A 20,116-nucleotide genomic window follows, 5' to 3' on the forward strand; every position below is an offset into this window, starting at 1 on the left:
AATTTGGTTGGAAAAATAATTAATTATATATATATTTTTTAAATCTTTGTATGGCGCGTATCAGAAAAATCGAGTTTTCTCCGAAAATAAAATTTAACCGTAATATCCTGACAGATGATTTTAAAACCAATTATTCTTGATTTTTCCACATAATTAGAATTTTCCTACGGGGTGCACTTTTTTTTTTAATCGATGTATTTTTTTAATTTTTTTTTTGTATTTTTTTTTTGTAATACGGTTATACTTGTTACTTTGACTACAAAAAATTAATTAGAGTTTGATCGAACCAATAATCTACGCGTAGTGAATTTTTGTTTTAATCAAATGTATGGAGCGTACGAGTAAAACTGTTTTTTTTTTTCAAAAATTAAATTTATACCGTAATATCCTTGCAGGTGATTTAAGTACCAATTATTAAGGATATTTTGACATAACGCGAACTTTTCTACCGTATGCACTTATTAAATAAAAAATAAAAAACTTATTTTTTCATGCTGAAATAACTTTTGCTCATTGTTTTAATTAAGTAGATAAATAATAAACATACAAGAGTTACAAGTAGAAAAATTAAAATAAAAACATTACAACCATCATTCACTACGCGTAAGTTATTGGTTCGATCAAACTCAAATTCATTTTTTGTAGTCAAAATAACGAGTATAACCGTATTAAAATAAAATAAAAAAATATATCAATTTAAAAAAAAGTGCACCCCGTAGGAAAATTCTAATTATGTGGAAAAATCAAGAATAATTGGTTTTAAAATCATCTGTCAGGATATTACGGTTAAATTTTATTTTCAGAGAAAACTTGATTTTTCTGATACGCGCCATAGAAAGATTTTGAAAAAAAAAATATAACTAATTATTTTTCCAACCAAATTAGCTAAGATTTGAGCTATATGTTTGAGTCTTTTGGGGTGGAAACCCTTAGGCCGTGGGGACCTGGCGCTCACAACATTTTTAAATAGCTTTCGAAGCGCCTCGTGTAGGCAACGGGTGACAAGAGGGCTGGCTCTTACCTCGCACAACGCATTGGCATTGCAACGCAATGCCGCCAGCCTTCTAGGCACCTTCCCACAAGGCACCCAGAAAACAACTTTAGTTGTAGTTTTAATTTTGAATCTTTTTCCTTTTTAGCTTTATGTAGTTTTGTGTAGATTTTTTGTGTGTGTTTTATGTAGATTTTCATGTCAATCTGAGCTTAAATGCCGAAATCAAAAATGGCGTGCGTTTTCTAAAAATTTGACCTCAGATTCACAATAAAGGTCCTCTGGGATCCACAGATATCGATTTTCATCTTAATCTGAGCTTAAATGCCAAAATTTAAAATGGCGTGCGTTTTCTAAAAATTTGACCTCGGAATCATAATAAAGATCCTCTGGGATCCTCAGATATCGATTTTCATCTTAATCTGAGCTTAAATGCCGAAATTTAAAATGGCGTGCGTTTTCTAAAAATTTGACCTCGGAATCATAATAAAGGTCCTCTGGGATCCTCAGATATCGATTTTCATCTTAATCTGAGCTTAAATGCCGAAATTTAAAATGACGTGCGTTTTCTAAAAATTTGACCTCGGAATTATAATAAAGGTCCTCTGGGATCCTCAGATATCGATTTTTATCTTAATCTGAGCTTAAATGCCGAAATTTAAAGTGGCGTGCGTTTTCTAAAAATTTGACCTCGGAATCATAATAAAGGTCCTCTGGGATCCTCAGATATCGATTTTCATCTCAATCTGAGCTTAAATGCCGAAATCAAAAATGGCGTGCGTTTTCTACAAATTTGACCTCAGAATCATAATAAAGGTCCTCTGGGATCCTCAGATATCGATTTTCATCTCAATCTGAGCTTAAATGCCGAAATCAAAAATGGCGTGCGTTTTCTAAAAATTTGACCTCAGAATCATAATAAAGGTCCTCTGGGATCCTCAGATATCGATTTTCATCTCAATCTGAACTTAAATGCCGAAATCAAAAATGGCGTGCGTTTTCTACAAATTTGACCTCAGAATCATAATAAAGGTCCTCTGGGATCCTCAGATATCGATTTTCATCTCAATCTGAGCTTAAATGCCGAAATCAAAAATGGCGTGCGTTTTCTAAAAAATTGACCTCGGAATCATAATAAAGGTCCTCTGGGATCCTCAGATATCGATTTTCATCTCAATCTGAGCTTAAGTGCCGAAATCAAAAATGGCGTGCGTTTTCTAAAAATTTGACCTCAGATTCACAATAAAGGTCCTCTGGCATCTACAGATATTGATTTACATCTGAATCTGAGCATAAATGCCGAAATAAAAAATAGCGTGGGTTTTCTAAAAATTTGACCTCAGATTCACAATAAAGGTCCTCTGGGATCCTCAGATATCGATTTTCATCTTAATCTGAGCTTAAATGCCGAAATCAAAAATGGCGTGCGTTTTCTAAAAATTTGACCTCGGAATCATAATAAAGGTCCTCTGGGATCCTCAGATATCGATTTTCATCTCAATCTGAGCTTAAATGCCGAAATCAAAAACGGCGTGCGTTTTCTAAAAATTTGACCTCAGATTCACAATAAAGGTCCTCTGGCATCCACAGATATCGATTTACATCTGAATCTGAGCATAATAGCCGAAATAAAAAATGGAGTGCGTTTTCTAAAAATTTTACCTCAGATTCACAATAAAGGTCCTCTGGGATCCTCAGATATCGATTTTCATCTCAATCTGAGCTTAAATGCCGAAATCAAAAATGGCGTGCGTTTTCTACAAATTTGACCTCAGAATCATAATAAAGGTCCTCTGGGATCCTCAGATATCGATTTTCATCGTAATCTGAGCATAAATGCCGAAATAAAAAATGACGTGCGTTTTCTAAAAATTTGACCTCAGATTCACAATAAAGGTCCTCTGGGATCCTCAGATATCGATTTTCATCTTAATCTGAGCTTAAATGCCGAAATCAAAAATGGCGTGCGTTTTCTAAAAATTTGACTTCGGAATCATAATAAAGGTCCTCTGGGATCCTCAGATATCGATTTTCATCTCAATCTGAGCTTAAATGCCGAAATCAAAAATGGCGTGCGTTTTCTAAAAATTTGACCTCAGATTCACAATAAAGGTCCTCTGGGATCCTCAGATATCGATTTTCATCTTAATCTGAGCTTAAATGCCGAAATCAAAAATTGCGTGCGTTTTCAAAAATTTGACCTCGGAATCATAATAAAGGTCCTCTGGGATCCTCAGATATCGATTTTCATCTCAATCTGAGCTTAAATGCCGAAATCAAAAATGGCGTGCGTTTTCTACAAATTTGACCTCAGAATCATAATAAAGGTCCTCTGGGATCCTCAGATATCGATTTTCATCTCAATCTGAGCTTAAATGCCGAAATCAAAAATGGCGTGCGTTTTCTAAAAATTTGACCTCAGAATCATAATAAAGATCCTCTGGGATCCTCAGATATCGATTTTCATCTTAATCTGAGCTTAAATGCCCAAATCCAAGATGGCGGGCGATCATTCAAATTGAGTGACCGGTTTGTATTGGGGTATCCGATCGCGTGGCAAGATACTTTTACTTAAGGGTACCGTTTGGACGGAAGCTTGTTTGGATACCCAAAGTATTGATATCGCTTCCGGAATGCTATTTTAACGGTCGGGTACCCTTTCAAAATTGTTTTAAAGTCTAAGGGTACCGTTTGGACGAAAGCTTGTTTGGATACCTAAAGTATTGATACCGCTTCCGTAATGCTATTTCAACGGTCGGGTACCGTTTCAAAATTGTTTTAAAGGTACTTTTATTTAAGGGTACCGTTTGGACGGAAGCTTATTTGGATACCCAAAGCGTTGATATCGGTACCGAAATGCTAGTTTAACGGTCGGGTACCCTTTAAAAAGACCGGTCAAAACCGTTTTTAAGGGTACCTTTTCAGTCCCTGTGCCAAACCTATCAAAAATGACCATATGGTGGACGAATATCTAATATGTTACCGTATTTAAGAATTATATCCCTTAAAATTTAGTTTTTTCCGCACAAGTGTGTTGAAAAACATTGTATGTGCCACGGGCGGTAGAAAAACTACGAACTCGTGTTAATTATGTTATGTTAATTAAATTAACACATGTTCGTAAATTCTTCTTTACCGCCCTTAATACACAATGTACCATTACTCTCATCTATCCCAGTTACACTCTAAGCTTCTGCTTCGGATCTCAGGGTCTGCTGGCAGTTAGTATACACTAGTCCTTATCACAAGTAAAATATACATATATATATATATATATATTATTACACATTGTACAGTCAAGTGTAACTATATGGTTGCTTACAACTTACTTAAAAATATGTTCCATAGCTTATTTCGGCGATATAAGATCTATGGGACCTATTTTTGAGCAACTTGTGTGAACCCATGTTTTTACACTTGACAGTACAAATAGAGTAGGTAAATAAAAAGACTTGATGCGTATTTTTTACATATTTCTATTTCTTGAATTGCAGTTCCTGCCGAGGCATATATAGAGCTTTTCTCCAAACATGCCAGGAAATCAGGTAAAATAATCATAATTTAAGCATCAACCAGCACTCAAATCGAACCTTCACATCGAAAACGTCAAAAGAAATTTCCCTTTTTAATTATTTTTTAAAAGTTAAAGGCACAACTATGTATTCAGCCATTCAGTACCATTCAATATTCACTCATTCAATATAATTGTGCAATATAAGCTGTATTTGCACGCATGAGATCCTTAAACAAATAAATATAAAAGTTATATAGTCTTTGATTTTATTAAGCAGTGTAGACGCAGCCAGCGGCTATATTCATTGGCTGTTTGTATTTTTCTTAGTCGATAGATGTTTTTAAAAAGTAAAAAATAATACAGTAATAATTTCCTGTCCGCTAAAACACGACAATAATGGTTTGATTATTTTTAATTTGTTTTTGACCATAACGAAGAACTTCCCGTACTAATATTTTTGCTACAATAAGGTGAACATTTCCGAGCATATTGGAGAAAAAATATTTTAAGTAAGTACATACATATATTATATATCTCTAAATATGAACTAACAACTGACCACTGTCATTTCCATCTTTATCATCATTATTATTGATTAGTATTGGTACGTTAATGAAGATAATGTATGATTGTTCATTGTTAGAATATGTTACGGTATGGATATGGGCAAGAGAATTTGAAATAGAGGTCAAAGGGCGTTCTAAAAGTTTTAATCATGTGTCGAAAGATGGCAGTAAATTTACTGTGACTACAAAGTTTCCTTTGACAATCCATCTCTATTTCAAATTCTCTTTGATATGGGTAAATAATACTGTCATCATTATTTGACAAGAAACGTTGGGTCAGGTTTTCTAAAAAAAAAACAGGAAATTCTCTAGAAGGGCATTTTTACAAAGTTGATCTTGGCATGTAAAAATATAGTCTCACAGAAATACGTGACATTGTGGACACGTTTGGCTGGAGTTCTATTTCCGCGTTGTGACCGCTGAGGTTGAGTGTTAACACAGCGGTTCTATCCTCCGGACATTTTTATTCGGTTTATCCAGATTTATCGTTGAAGTTTTAATCTTAGTGGAAATTAATCGTTTCTTACAATATGTAATTCGTGTGAAAAAATATCTTCATTTTTAATGGTGAATAATTCTGTCATAGTAATAGGATTAGACGCAAAGTATAAATATATAAATAAATGATAAAGGTTAAAGATATATGTTGAGGGTGTAGTCTATCTAGTGATAGTCGCATGGCAACATATTAGTCAATAAATTTATAGCATGCAACTGTATAGGCCTCCTATAGCATGATTGAATCATGGGACCACATGTGAGGTACACATTCACGTGTCAATATGAGACAGTAACATAATTAAATGATTGGCAAGGATTCAGATGTCACACGACATCACCCTACTAGATAATGCATTGACGTCACACTAACAATGAGCGTGATGCATTGTTATTATTCAATTCATGTTGCAATGTAGAAAAGATTTATTGCATTAGATACATGAATTTTTGAAATTGCATTCCGCATTGTATTGACAGATAAGTGTCACTATATGTTTTTCATCACACTTGCTCGAAAAAGATCTTATTTCACGCAGGTGTACTGAAGGACAAAGGCCTATATTGTCCGCGGGAGTTATGGATTGTAAAAAAAAGGTTGGGAGTTATAGCTTTTTTTTTATTATGTCACATATTCATACAAACCAAGTAGCATAAATGATTTATACTTTTAAAATACTGAGTTTTATAATTTAATAGTTTTATTTATGTTGAAAATTATTTAAATTCATCAATTTAACAGCAGATTAAATATTTTAACACAATTTTCAATCGTGGCTGAATGCCGAATAGATCTGTGCCTCGATGTCTAACCTGTCAAGAAATTACAAAATGACGGACGAATGTTTGATATGTCACCGTATTTGAGAATTATTTCGCAAAAAAAATAGTTTTGAAAAGTGTGATGAAAAACATTGTGTGTAACTCGGGGGCTAAGAATATTGCAAACTCGGGTTTTTAATTGCCTCCAGCCTGCGGCTGTCGGGAATTACCACCCCCCCGTTTCACTTACCCCCCACGTTGCACAATGTACTATAAGTTAGGTACGAGTAATTATTTACACATCGACCTCTTTAATTGTTGTTTACTAAAGATTGACAGTTTTGTTTAATATGCACTATTAATCGAGTACAATTACCTATAATATACCTACATTACCTATGGAAAATTCTAAAAACATTTAGTAACCCGAAGTCATTAGTGCAGGCAAAGAAAAATCGGCGAGAGTCTCCAAAACCAAAACAGGCGTCAACGATCTGTCATAAAATAGAGATGTTGCACCAAATCACGAGCCTCGACGCTATAGTTAATTAATTATATGAATTATGAAATCTCATTGTATTATTATATTGCCAGTTTATGTAACAATTTGTCAACAGCTTGTCATTAGCGAGTACGACCATGATCTTCTCCAACATTCACCCACATTATTTATAGGAACGACTGGCGTGAGAATTACTCAACGAGAAGGTATTTGCAAATATTTCAGCTGACTACAGGTCATGTGACTGCTCAGAGTCCATTGTTTAGACGAGCGTCATAAACGGCTCCGAGATTAACTGGCATGTCAATGTTTATGAGGTAATCGGATGGACTAAATCTCTGAAACACATTAACAGTAATTTATGAATGAGACATGTTTATTATCACTTGGGTTTTTTACACACAAACAACTGGATTACTGTGCGTTATATAAAGTAACAAAAATAATAATTGTGTTTAAAACGTTTTTATATTTTAATGATTTCTGGTTTCAATACATTTAATTTTCGATACGTCTCGTGACTTTCTTGGACGCTCTGCCAACAATTTCAAAATGGGCTGCTAATGATCTAGATATGTTTTTTTTTTGTTAAAGCTTTTTTCTTTGTTACTACGAACGTAGCATTGACCTTATCATTTTTAACGGAACTGCAGTGGCAGTATGGTTCCATTTTTATCACTTGTCACTATACCCGTCACTTTCGCACTTACATACTTGTTAGAACGTGACGGGCATGGTGACAAATGATAAACAGCAGACCATCTTAGCCCTACTGTTAACTTATATTAAAAATTCATAAGATAATAAGGCAAGATAAAGTATTAATTCATAGCATTTGTATTGGCTATAATAAGCTATAAATTATATTATTATACTATCTGATGAAATTTTACAAAAAAGGATTTATTATGAATATGATCATTCTATACAGAAAGAGAAAGAGGGGAGGCCCTTGCCCACCAGTGAGACACTATAACAGGCTGAAAAAAAAAACTATACAGAGTACTAACTACACAGAGTGAGTGAGTGAGAGTGAGGACTATACAAAGTGTGTGTCATTCTATACAGAGTATTTAATATTTTATTCGCTGTTTTATTTATTACTGTACGAACATTTAGAGTTTTATTTTCGTATTTAATCTTTACTGCACAAAAGGGAATACAAACGTACAAACGGCGAACTTAATGCTACAAGGCATTCTCTACCAGTTAACCTTCGGGCAAAGCATTGTATTTACAAATTAGGTACTTTTATATGGTAGTTTAAGTAAGAAACATATTCCGGTTATTATTATTGAAACGTTATCAAGTAACTAAGTAGTTAGCCACTGGACATTCATTTCCAGTTTAATATAGTCGAATCAACAGTTAGATTTGAGTTCCGTAATTTAAGATTCCATTTTATTAAGTAAGCAATGTAGTCCAAATTAACAAGTGCAATCAGCATAATACAAATAAGCTTAAGTAAGTAGGTATCTAGCAGATATGTCCAAAATAAATAAACAAAGAGATCGTACTCAAAAATACGCAAACGCTTAAAGGCACATCAAAGGTAATCAGATGCAATTGAAAAGTATAGGTATAATAATTATCTTATGAATTACTTAACGTAGCCTATCTAACTTGTATCATGTGGTAGGTGGTAGCTTCAATTAGTCAAAGTCTAAAATAATCCATCGTTGATAGTTTTATCTCGTTCTCATTAATCTCTTCATTTTCAGTCTACTTGTCCATAAAGTTTACATTATTATTTGTATTTTCTAGATACTATTAAAAATAAGGGCTCATAAGTATAGAAGGTGCGAGTACTTGCATACGAATTTCATTACATTGCGTTATTTGTTCGGTCGGCTCAGTTGAATGTAGGTTACAATAGTCAGCAATGTAACTAAAGTCGCATGCGAGTTCGCGCACTGTCTAAATGAGCCCTTAGTCAATAAAAAGAAAAATCTAGAAAGTAAGTATCTATTTTGATAGGGCACGAGAAAGATTTACACACATCTTCAAGAAGACGTGTGTAAACGTCCCCAGTCTCAATGTTATAGAGCTTTGCCAACTATACCGTGTGGATCGGTATGAGTCCTACAAAGTAGTGAGCCTAACGTCAATTATTTTTATTATGTTTATTTATTATATATTACATTGTAATCATTGACATCGAATATAATTAAATAATTGTATATCTGGTCTGTATTTTCAGATATTGCAAGCTTTTATTTAACTTGCCCTGTTAGTATGTATGTTAGTGTGGGTCAAATATTGGAAGCTAAATTTGATCCACTTTTCGATTTCAGATTGAGCTGAAATTTTGCATATGTATGTAAGTCTGATGACAATGCAATATAATGATGAAGCTGATCTGATGATAGAGAGACGAGGTGACCATGATAACTTTGTGATAAAATAACAACCCGTTAATGTACAACACCAACTAAATGTGTTTGAGATTATTAGAATTGCCTCGATGAATGTTAGTTGCCTGTAAAAAGAAAAGTACAGTCAGCGATAAAAGCTTGTATCAAAAATGAAATTTTTGCAAAAAGTTTTTTGTCTTGGTTTATTTATTTTCTATTCGAATTGAGTTAGTCTGATAAATATAAAGTAAATAATTGATTTAATAATCATTAAGATTTTTGGACAATAACCTAAAACGAATAGAACTCTTCAGCTTTAATTTTTTTGTCAAAAGGTTTGAACAACGAACTTACTTTACATGGTTCCGATTGGTCCGCCAAATTGATCGGAGGGCGGATGGGCAAGGTCGAGATGCAACAGTCGCAGCACGACATCCTGATTGTCTTATCACACGAAACGCACTAACGATATCTGGGAAACTATTACAACACTGTATTGCGCAATCAACACTGTCTTTTAAACAGAATGCAGCTTAGTCGCGACATTTTACACATAGCACCTCTGTAAAAGTTTCTCAAAGTTTGAGTTGTTCAGTTGAAGGTTTGGCTATCTAGTTCGGAAACGATGTACTTCCTATCACTTTCGCTAGAGACTTGGGCAGGAGAGCAGCCAGCAGGGCTGTTCGTTGTACAATGAGTTAAAAATACCGCTCAAAGATGCGCTCTGCCAAGTCCACGCCGCCCGCTTGGATTAGGACAAGTAGAGCTTCGATACCGCTGTATAAAGGAGTTCCCTTTCGTCATCATTATATTTATAATTTAATCCGATTTTTATAGATCGAGTGGCAGACATAATAGTTGTGAAGTTACAAAATATTATCTGTCATAGTCCACCATTACGACTAATATCTCATAGTTTATCGCGCGTGAAAATAATTCTGCAATTTGTTATTTTAATACACAGATTTTTTTACAATAGTACATTATGATACAAGTGTGCTAAGTTGGTCATTACACACGAAGCGATATTGTGCGTGCGAGCTGTAAGCGAGCGCGTAATAAGAAAGCCGTTGTGTGTAATGACCATAGTACATGCGTTTCATACGATGTTTTTCAACACACTTGCGAGGAAAAAACAAAACAAAACCGCCGTCAATTATTTTTCACCCGATTTTGATAGTAAAAGGCTATCGTTCTCGGCTCTTGCCTCTATTAGTATTACTAGCAGCGACAAATTTATGTGTTCTTCATTTTCAGTGCAAAACTATTCCAATTTTATGACTAATATGGAAAATGGCTGGCGCATTATTTTTTTTACGCACGATTCCAATGTGCGTGCAATGCAAAGGAGCGAACGAAATCGACAAACAGCCAATTGAAAAAATGTAAAAAGCTAATATTTTCTTATTTCAATTCGACGGATGGAGATCAAATCGATAAAATATTATGGTTATTCATTATCGCGACGGTCCCAAGTAACACTGTCGGATCTGCAAAATGACTACTTTCCAGCAGAGCCAATCAAAGTTTTGCAAACAGGTTTTTACGCTATAAAATTGTCAAATTATGATATTAACTTATAAAATTTGGGAATAGTTACTATTTTTAGGTACTCTTAAAATGTGCATAAGTAAAAATAAGAAAATACTTGAGGAAACCTCAGAAATAGTACAACCGACAATTTTGCCTGGAGATTCTTAAACGATTTGGTCGGATGTGTCACGTACCACTTTTTTGTTTGGACATGGTTCATATAAAATGGTCGTATGTGTCACTAACGCCTTTTTTTATTGGACAATAGATAATAATATGGGTCGCATGTGTCATTTACGACTAAATTACCTGTGTTGTGCATTTCTTCTAGTGATGAGATACGACAGTTAGATGTTGTGTTATGTGTTTAAAATAAAACATTTTAATTGATATATGATTTATTCCAAAATATGAGAAATATATTGATTTAGAAAAAACAAATATATATATATATATTACATACCATTACATTTCGGTTTTGACCGCCACAGTTGTCAGACCAAAAGCGAAATTCCTCGACACCTTTTTGAGCATGTTCTTTTATAAAATTGTACAGACAACTAGACACTTCATTAGATCCACGTATTGCAATGCCTTCGTGGCACATATAGCATTTCGCTGTTTTATCACCGCAATTATAGACAGTAAAATTAAGAGTAGGTAATTTACGTTTATAGTACAAAATACTAACCTCTCCATGCGGAGTAGTCAAAATTTTTTGGAAGTCAAATGTGGTAACTACTAGTTTCTGGTTTTATAACGCCTCTTTTTTGTCGTCCATTTTTTGTAAACGAGCAGTCTCTTTATGTTGTAAGTGTACCTCCTGTTTTTTTATTTCAATATCAGTAGGGGTTTTCTTGCCCATAAAAGAATGGCACACGTCACACACATCTTTTTTTGGACGATGAATCGCTAAATTAAACTTTTCGTTGACAATATCTCGGTACTGCCTTTTAGTCGATGCTCTATTAGAATATTTTTTAAGATCACTCCACTCACAATATAACTTAAACATTCGGGAAACACTGTCGATTTCGTCCAATACTTTTTTTTTGAATCTTTTCGAATACGATGAGATTCTACCAAAGGAAAATAATTTACATGATCGCAGACGCTCCTGATCATCTCCTCATCTATTACTGTTTTTTGTGATGGTATTTACCACGGTTATCTGGTTCAATCATATCATATCCCCGATCTTTTTCGCCTGAAGATATTGTATTTAAAAACATAGTTTTACACACTTTTACTTTTTCCTTTAGCTCAGATGGCAGATGGTAAGAGTAGGTAAATTGACGATTGTGTTTTGTCTCTTTTATAGTGTGACGAGCTTTTTTGACTTTCTCTGTGTATTTGAAAACATATTTCCATTGGAGGGTCCGATCACCAATTGACCAAAATTTTATGAAAATCTTTAATCGTTGTTCTTTGGAAAAAAATTATACGACATTTTAAAGTACAAGGATCTTTTATAGCTTTTTCATCTACTAGCTTACCTTTCGCAGTCGTAAAACTTTTACCCTCATTTTTATTTATTTTTCTTTGCGTCGATTGCCAATTTTCTTAAGGACTTTTTTTGTTCTCGTCAGTTTTATAAGTTTTTTTACGTGGCTTGCTTGTAGAAGGCGTGTAAGGGCTGCCAATAGATGCAACCGTTGATGGCGTTGGAGTATCAAAATCTGGATATATAGAATAATTCTGAATAGGCGAACAATTGAGCAGAATTGGCTATTGCAATTATGATGAGATGAGTGAATAGGAGAAGGAACTGGTGTATCAGACGCATTTTGTGGATTATTTTCTGAATCTAAAACAGTAGTATCTATCACACGAGATGATGTAAGGGTAATATTATGCATTCCTGGAAATTTATCCTGCGGTATATTCTCAGATTCTACCACTATAATACCTGATAAGACACGAGGAGATCTGCTCGTCAGGTTATCTATTTCTGTAGGCGTTTCAGGGAAGTTTTCTAACTTTACATCAAGATTTCCAATTACAGCAACGTTAACTGCACTTGAACTAGCAATATTTGGTCTTAAAGTAGAACTTTCATATTTTTCTAAATCTGCTGATGATGGTGGTATAATTTCTTCTTCGCCTGGAATCGGTGAAACATCCTCGTCATTTATTAATTTGTCACAATTGCCATTTTCATTTTCGTCATTAAAAACATCTCCGAGTAAATCTTGCAACTGGATTAAATCATCTTCATTATGCTCTGGAATCGGCGATTCTGGTGCACCTTAAAACACGTAAATTATTAGTTTTCACTGATGTGATTAAAAACATGATAGTATATAAAACGTAATAAACTAAACGGTAACTCACTCTAAGGCGTATGTGGCTAAAGCGTTACGCACTTATACAAGTGCAAGGGCCAGTGCTCAATACTACTACTTCATTACAAATGATAAGTTTCGATAAGTGTGAAACATTTAGCAGGTATAAATAATACAAAGTCTCTTTAAAGTAGTCAGTTATGCCACTTAAAACTAGAAATAATCTGATAAAATCCATACAAAATTGTCGGATGTGTAACTTACGACCTAAATAGTAATTAATTTTCCGTAAATAATGAAGGTAGTGTAACATAGAACATAAGCAGTAATTCTATATCCATGAAATAAAGTCGGATATGCTATTTACGACATAAGTTATAATTTTGTTCCATGTAACAATGTCGGAAGTACCACATACAACACAATAAATTGTCATAATCCAATAAATATTGTCGCAACTACCACAACCAACATTATAAGTAGTATGGGCACACCAACCTAGTCAAAAAAAAATCTAAACAAACCACAAGAAACACTACGTATGGTATTTTTAAACAATAACCATATATTGTAATATTTATACTTTAGTGACATTGTACTTACCTATATTATCTTCAGAAAAAAGGATGTGACTTGAATTCACGGCATTTTGTTTCATCTTTTTTCGTGGAATATTATCACTGCCTGCTGCCAAAACTGATTGTAACATCCGTTTGGACCGATTACTTGCCATAATGATTTAAAACATCAAAAAATCTTGGCCTTTTTAAATATGTGCCGAGGAACTCGCGAAGTCGGCGCTTATCCATACAATATTGTGGGTACTGGCACAAACGACCACGTCGCCCTACTCGCGCACCCGCTAACATTGTTGCAACGCGACATCCGATATTGTAAACCGGACGCTGTGTAAGATACGACATTCTTGTGACATATTATTTCGGAAAATAGAGAGAAATGTAAAATTCTGAAAATGTCATATTATAAATTTGGATGTTTTAAGATCATTAATGCAATAAAACGAAAATGACGATTTTGTAGATCCGACAGTGTTACTTGGGACCGTCGATCGTAATTTACGATATAATTTAATGTATAAATTATGTTTTGTGTGATAAAACCTCTTTGAACTAACATTTGAAACCTAATAGTTAGTTTAAAAATAAAATACTCGACCAAACATCATCATACATCATCTTGTTCCTATTCGTAGTACTTCGGGAATTTACTATGAAAAGTTTGTACTCTTACTGGTTCAAGTAGGCTCTGCTCATGCAGCGTGACGAGGGGCTTCTCTGGCTTGGGCCGCGTGCTGAGGTAGAAGGCCGACGCAGCCGCGACGCCCGTCAGCGCCAGCGCGCCGGCTGATCCTCCAACCATCCATAGGTACTGGTCGATCTCGCTCACTGAGGACAAAAGGAAAATATTTAATGAGGAAATTAATAACATTTTGATAAGTCAACAAATCCCATCTGGAGGTGGACCGTCGATAAAATAAAGGCTGTGGAAGACTTTTGGATGAGAGCGGCAATGCATTGAGCGGCAGTGTACGTTGAATTGTACGAATATGATTGATATCTTATTAAATGATGATGATGAAATCATAAATAATTTAATGACCAATTTATCTTTCCTGTCTCTTTAATAACGTGGAAGCTATATAACATTTTTAACGGGCCAAAATAATATCATGCGCAATTTTATTCAGCTTAAAGCAGCTTTATAGCAAGAATAAATTGCTACGACTTGCAAATTACTACTAAGTAATCAATTATTTTTTGCTAAAAAAATCTACAAATATGCCATACATGGCGTGTAAAGATGAGTCGATCCAAAGATTGATATGATTCAGTTAAAAAATAGTTTAATTACAATTTAATAGAAGTTTAAAAATGGTCCTGACATTTATCAATAATTCCATACAGTCGTGAGATTGGGTTGGTGGTAAGTTACTAAACGATATTGAAAAAACAGTATAAATACAGTCTACGGAAGTGAGAAAGATGTCGATGCCATGCTGAGTGCATTTCGAACTGTCCGTCTGATTAATAACTCGTTAAAACCAAATAAGGTGGTATTTAATGGCGGACACCATTAATGGCTTACAAAATACTTGTCTGCTGGTAGGGCTTTCGATAATGACTACTTGCGCCGGCCTTCGATGTCAATCACAACGTGACTAATGACAATTGACGCGAGCCTTCTACTGAGCCTTTAAAATTAAACCCTTTTCGAGGTGACACTGAAGCATTTTATAAAAGAAAATCATTATTTATTAAAGTTTAACTTATATGACTGTCAGGATCAAGATGCAAAGTAATATGTAAACATAATAAATGCTGAAATGGGTTTATGCTCTTACTAAACTCTTTGAAATTATACACAACAAAAGGCACTGACATTTTCATAGAAGCAACATTGCAATTTGCACAGCGATACCATCCACCAAATAAGGAAATGTCAATAAGACAACTTTCATGTTTGGAGCAGCAGTTCCTGAACTATAAACTGCGCAGTCTAGCCAGTTTAGAAAGTGGAAACGGGGCGCGCGCACACGCGGCGTCGTTAGCGCATAGATTTCTCGGGATTCTCTCGCGCTTTCCACTGACACACTTTAACGTTGTTATTTAAGACATCTCGCCTTTATATGGTGAAATAATGCATTTTAATTTATCAAGATGTTAAATATCACAAAGTTTTTTAACTAATAAACGAATGATGCAGTTAAATAATATTAGATGCATGTTGCTCAACCATAACGCATTAGGTACTCGATTACGCAATAAGCAAAAGTGGTACTAAATATTAGGGACAGGGCTAATCATACGCAAAAGTCAATGCCGAAATCAATGTTTAAAACATTAGAAGGGCTCTCATACGATTTGAAGGCGACGTTTAAGGTCGCGACGTTGACCTCGTATTGGTCGATTTCAAAAGCTTTTGCTGCTCTAATTTCCCTTCATTGTAGATTCAAAGAGCGTAACAATCTTGGCCCTTGAAGGGCCTCGGCGGAAACTACGGCAGTAATCTTATGCATTTTATATCGTCAAATGACGTGGTTGGAACCAACAAGCATAAACTAGCCAGTCATTAAGTATGATCATAAACAATAAACGATTTGCACTTAAATAAATACCTATTCAAGTAAAAGAGGTAAGAAAGACTACTGAAGGTAGTATGCATAAACTTTGAAGAATACCCTGTACAAAATAAAATAAAACTTACGACCACCGCATTGGTTCCACCAAATAGTCTTCTCCTTGACATGTTCAGTCTTCTGTTTTTGTTTTTCAGTCTTCTTTAATTTCTTCTGTATCTTCCGAATGCTTTCCTTAACACTAAACTCAGTCTTATTAGCCTCTTCCGCGTTCACCTTGTCCTTTTTAACATTGAAACCGAATTTCCCGCTTCCCATTTTGGTAGTTCTTATTAACTGTTTCACATAATTTTTATTTGCACATCTTTTTCTCGGCACTTAATACACAAGACGTATCCTGAATTTAAAAACATTTTATGACTCGGTAATGTATGTAAATATGGACGCTTAATCGCAGTAAAGATATTCGATATCAGGTAATTTTGTTACAGAATGAATCGGAATCAATAAAACTTAAAGGTTTTATAGTTATATCGAGGAAGTAGTGGCCTTGTGGAGTTCATTAACTCTGTCGTTCGATATCAGGGAATAATCTAGCTTTTGATGATGTACATCTTATCGGTCTGCCGGTCATTGAACTGACATGAACTAGATATTGTAATTGCCGTGGCAAATGTAGATTGTAAACATAATAAAGTCTAAAGTAGCCCGATAGGCTATGGAAATGTAGACACTTGAAAAAGTCGTCGCGGTTGATGTTTCCACTTAAGTGCAAAATAATTTCCGTCTACTGAAGCAGAAACAATTTAAATATTATCCGTTTTAAAATTTAAAAGCAATGCTAAAGTTGTTTTAAAACAGTGTCAGATCAAGATTTGCCTGTCTATCTATATGACATGACAACTTAACAAGCGTGGCTTTAAGCTAATGACAAAATCGATTGGAATACGAAGGTATTGGAATATTTGTGAAATTGCCTATTATTATCTTATTATTAAAAGGAAATATACTTATTATGCTTTATATTTGTATATCTATTTGCAACCAGCACATGCACCAAAAGGAAGATTGCTGTTGCTATGTAGAAATTAAATTAAAGCCTTTAGCATTATTTACCTCAAATATTTGATATAATAATAGGACTTTTAGAGAAAGTATGTTTGCGCGAGTCATTTCATTGTGAGCTCAAATAAAATATAATAAAATAAATCAGATATAGTAGTAGCTACAAGTCATAATGGGCCCTAACACATTAAACTACAAATAAAAATAATGTGACCTACGACCATCCAGTTTATAATGGGACATTTCGAAGAAAAGCCGGTGCCGTTTCAACCATCACTGTTATCCGGCGTGCTTTTTTCGTGAACAAGAAATAATATATGTATTTACTAAATTAACAATAATGGTATGTACGAGTATATGTATGTATGTCACTTTATTGTACATAAACAAATTAACACAAAAGGAAACAATGAAATAAATGATATGTCCTGTCCGTCCACAAAGGTAGCTGCCACACCGGTACCGCCGGCGGTAAGTAAAAAGTGTGTGGCGTTGAGTGCGTTTTCGCGGGCTTTTATTCAGACGGGTTTTGCAAGTGCACTTAGAATAAACTATAATGTCGGTCACACCCGTATAAGTACAAGAAAGATGCACTAGCAAAAACAGTTTAAATAACGTTCTTATAGGCCTCCAGCGCCTAAAAGCATGCAGCAACGACATTCTGCCTGAAATCGTTTTCGAAATATTCATGTATACGACAACCTTTGATGTCTCACCGCGAAAAACGATCTGCATAGATAGCTCAATTTATGGTTGTTAAATCATCTGAGAAATTATTAGGGGTATTGTATAATTGGTCTGATTATTGGCCGAGAATTATGCCCGTCAAGTATGAAAGGAAACGCGTGATTAACGATAATAAACTGCTCCGCATGTTAAGACATTAAAAACGCATTTGAGTACTGACCAGACAGTTACCAACAGAGTGGAAATTATGTCTTTCTTTATAGTTTTCTGTAATTATTTTTGAAAAATTGCAAGTTTTCAATAATGGCGTTTAAAAACAAATCGAATCTAGTATACGAATCGAATAAGAACTTGCTGCGTGCATGCGTACTTGCGAATTGTGTCCGCAATTTAACTAGCTACCATTATGCGTGGCGGATCATTAATAAAGTTCAACAATATAAACTAAAGTTTCTTTCTTGTTTTCTTCGTCGCTTCCCAAAAAAATGAAAATAATCGAAAAATATTGATTTTAAAATCGAATACTTGCTCTACAGCTTAAAATGAGAAGTCTAGATCCAACAACGAGCTAAATTATCTAGCCTGATGATATGCTGAGATGATGAAATTCCATTTAGAAGTATCTCTTAAAAGGAACAGCAATGACATTAAAAATAAACAGCCAATTAAAAGCGAGTGTTATCGAAACCGAACCTAACCTAACATATGTAACAGCAAACACTGATTGCACGTAGGCTGAAACAGCTTCCTCTACCAACAATCTTCAACACACTATACATCAAGAAGAAAATGGACAACCGCTTCTTGACACAAGCGTTAGTCCCTATTTTAGTCTCTAGATGCTACGTAGTCTCTAGATATTGACATTACGAAAATATCTCCAAATAATTTGATGTATACTGACCATTTTGACCAGAGCTGTTTTCCACTGTTTGACTTTTTCGATGCTTTAATGGTTATGAGTGTCTTTACCTAGAACTTTGACTTGTTTTGCTCATCGATAACAGGTTTTCTCGATGTTTTAATTTTTCAAGCACTCGTTTCTTCTAAAAAAAATCTGGATATCATTATAGAGTAAGGGTCGGTTACAAAAAACCGTCTGTCACCATAAAAGCGCTTGCTAAATAATATTGTTTCGGAAGTTTCATAGTTTTCTGCTGAGTGGCGTTGATTAGTCCACTAACTGTGGTTTATGCAACTGGCCTTTTAGGAGCGAAATAAAAGAAACTGCCAGCTCTTATTAAGTATAAACTCGAGACAAAAGGGCATAGCTGTGATTAAAATGTACAAGGTGTAACAAAAATAGTCCGTTTAATATATTCATATTCGCATATGTCGTGTTTACAACACGACATAGATATAGGCTAGACATAGGCTAGACTTTTCTTTTTTTTTCTGTCAGGGCAGGTGGCCCAAGTCGGCCAACCCTCCACACGAGGGCCATAAATTTTCGCGTAATAAATTATAACACATCAAATCCTTTGATAAATATTTTCTATACATATTTAATGTTAATATCTAGAGAGGAAAATCGGGACTAAGTACGATTGTATGGTGAAGCGGTATCGTCCATTATAAATCTTAATCCTTGCTGCGAGTGCAGAGGGGCGTGCTGACCTAATAACTACAGTAACCATTGAAATGGTGTCTCAAAGGCGGCTTTTTTAGAAGGTACTACTTGATGCAAACCAGGGCATTCGCGCAGAGTACTTTGACTGACAAATCGTGAGCTATATTAATCTGAAGTTACACACACTTCTGAATAGTCAGAATCATACAATGTTTTACATGGCAAAAATATAAAAACCTACCTATAGCAAAAACAGGTGTACTTAAGCAAGTCGGCAAGTGCGTTCTTCCTCCTCTACTGTATAAAGAATGAAAAACTACATTTGGGTCATTAAAGTCTGAGGGAAAGAGAAGAAAACTTATATTTTTCAACCGCAAAAATTTAATCCTTGCCAAGTTCATACATTCTACCGAATGGGACTAAATTCACATCTCAGGAACAAGTAATTGGCGTCGAACTCATACTTGACTAGGATTTTATTTGACTCTTAGTTCCTTTGAGTAGGTAACGTAATCATAAATCAATCACAATATGCACACGGCTTTTCTTAGTTTAATGTCAACAATAATTGTTTCCAAAGCCCCTGTCACATTGACCCCGATCGTAAAGCGATAAATAACGGCCAAGAGCAGTAACTAAACCAAACAGAAGTATTAAATAACGCCCGAAACAGTAAAGTTGACTAGCACAGC

At 34.7% G+C, this 20,116-nt stretch overlaps 1 protein-coding gene across 8 annotated transcripts in view; it reads right to left on the reverse strand.

Annotated features, from left to right (window-relative positions):
* Positions 1-20,116, reverse strand: part of LOC133526350 (long-chain-fatty-acid--CoA ligase 1) — a 79,955-nt gene that overhangs the window by 17,709 nt on the left and 42,130 nt on the right. For 5 of the 8 annotated variants that reach the window (XM_061862931.1, XM_061862932.1, XM_061862933.1 and 2 more), the window contains exons 2-3: positions 16,231-16,499; positions 14,257-14,411 (exon numbers count right to left, since the gene is read on the reverse strand). In XM_061862931.1, the coding sequence (XP_061718915.1) occupies positions 14,257-14,411; positions 16,231-16,420 (345 nt within the window). In that variant the 5' untranslated portion in view covers positions 16,421-16,499. Of the gene's footprint in view, positions 1-9,541; positions 10,074-14,256; positions 14,412-16,230; positions 16,500-20,116 lie in introns of those variants that run through there. The other 3 variants (XM_061862936.1, XM_061862937.1, XM_061862938.1) reach the window with 2 other exon arrangements.

Source organism: Cydia pomonella, chromosome 16, assembly GCF_033807575.1.
Source record: "Cydia pomonella isolate Wapato2018A chromosome 16, ilCydPomo1, whole genome shotgun sequence".
NCBI classification, from domain to species: domain Eukaryota; kingdom Metazoa; phylum Arthropoda; class Insecta; order Lepidoptera; family Tortricidae; genus Cydia; species Cydia pomonella.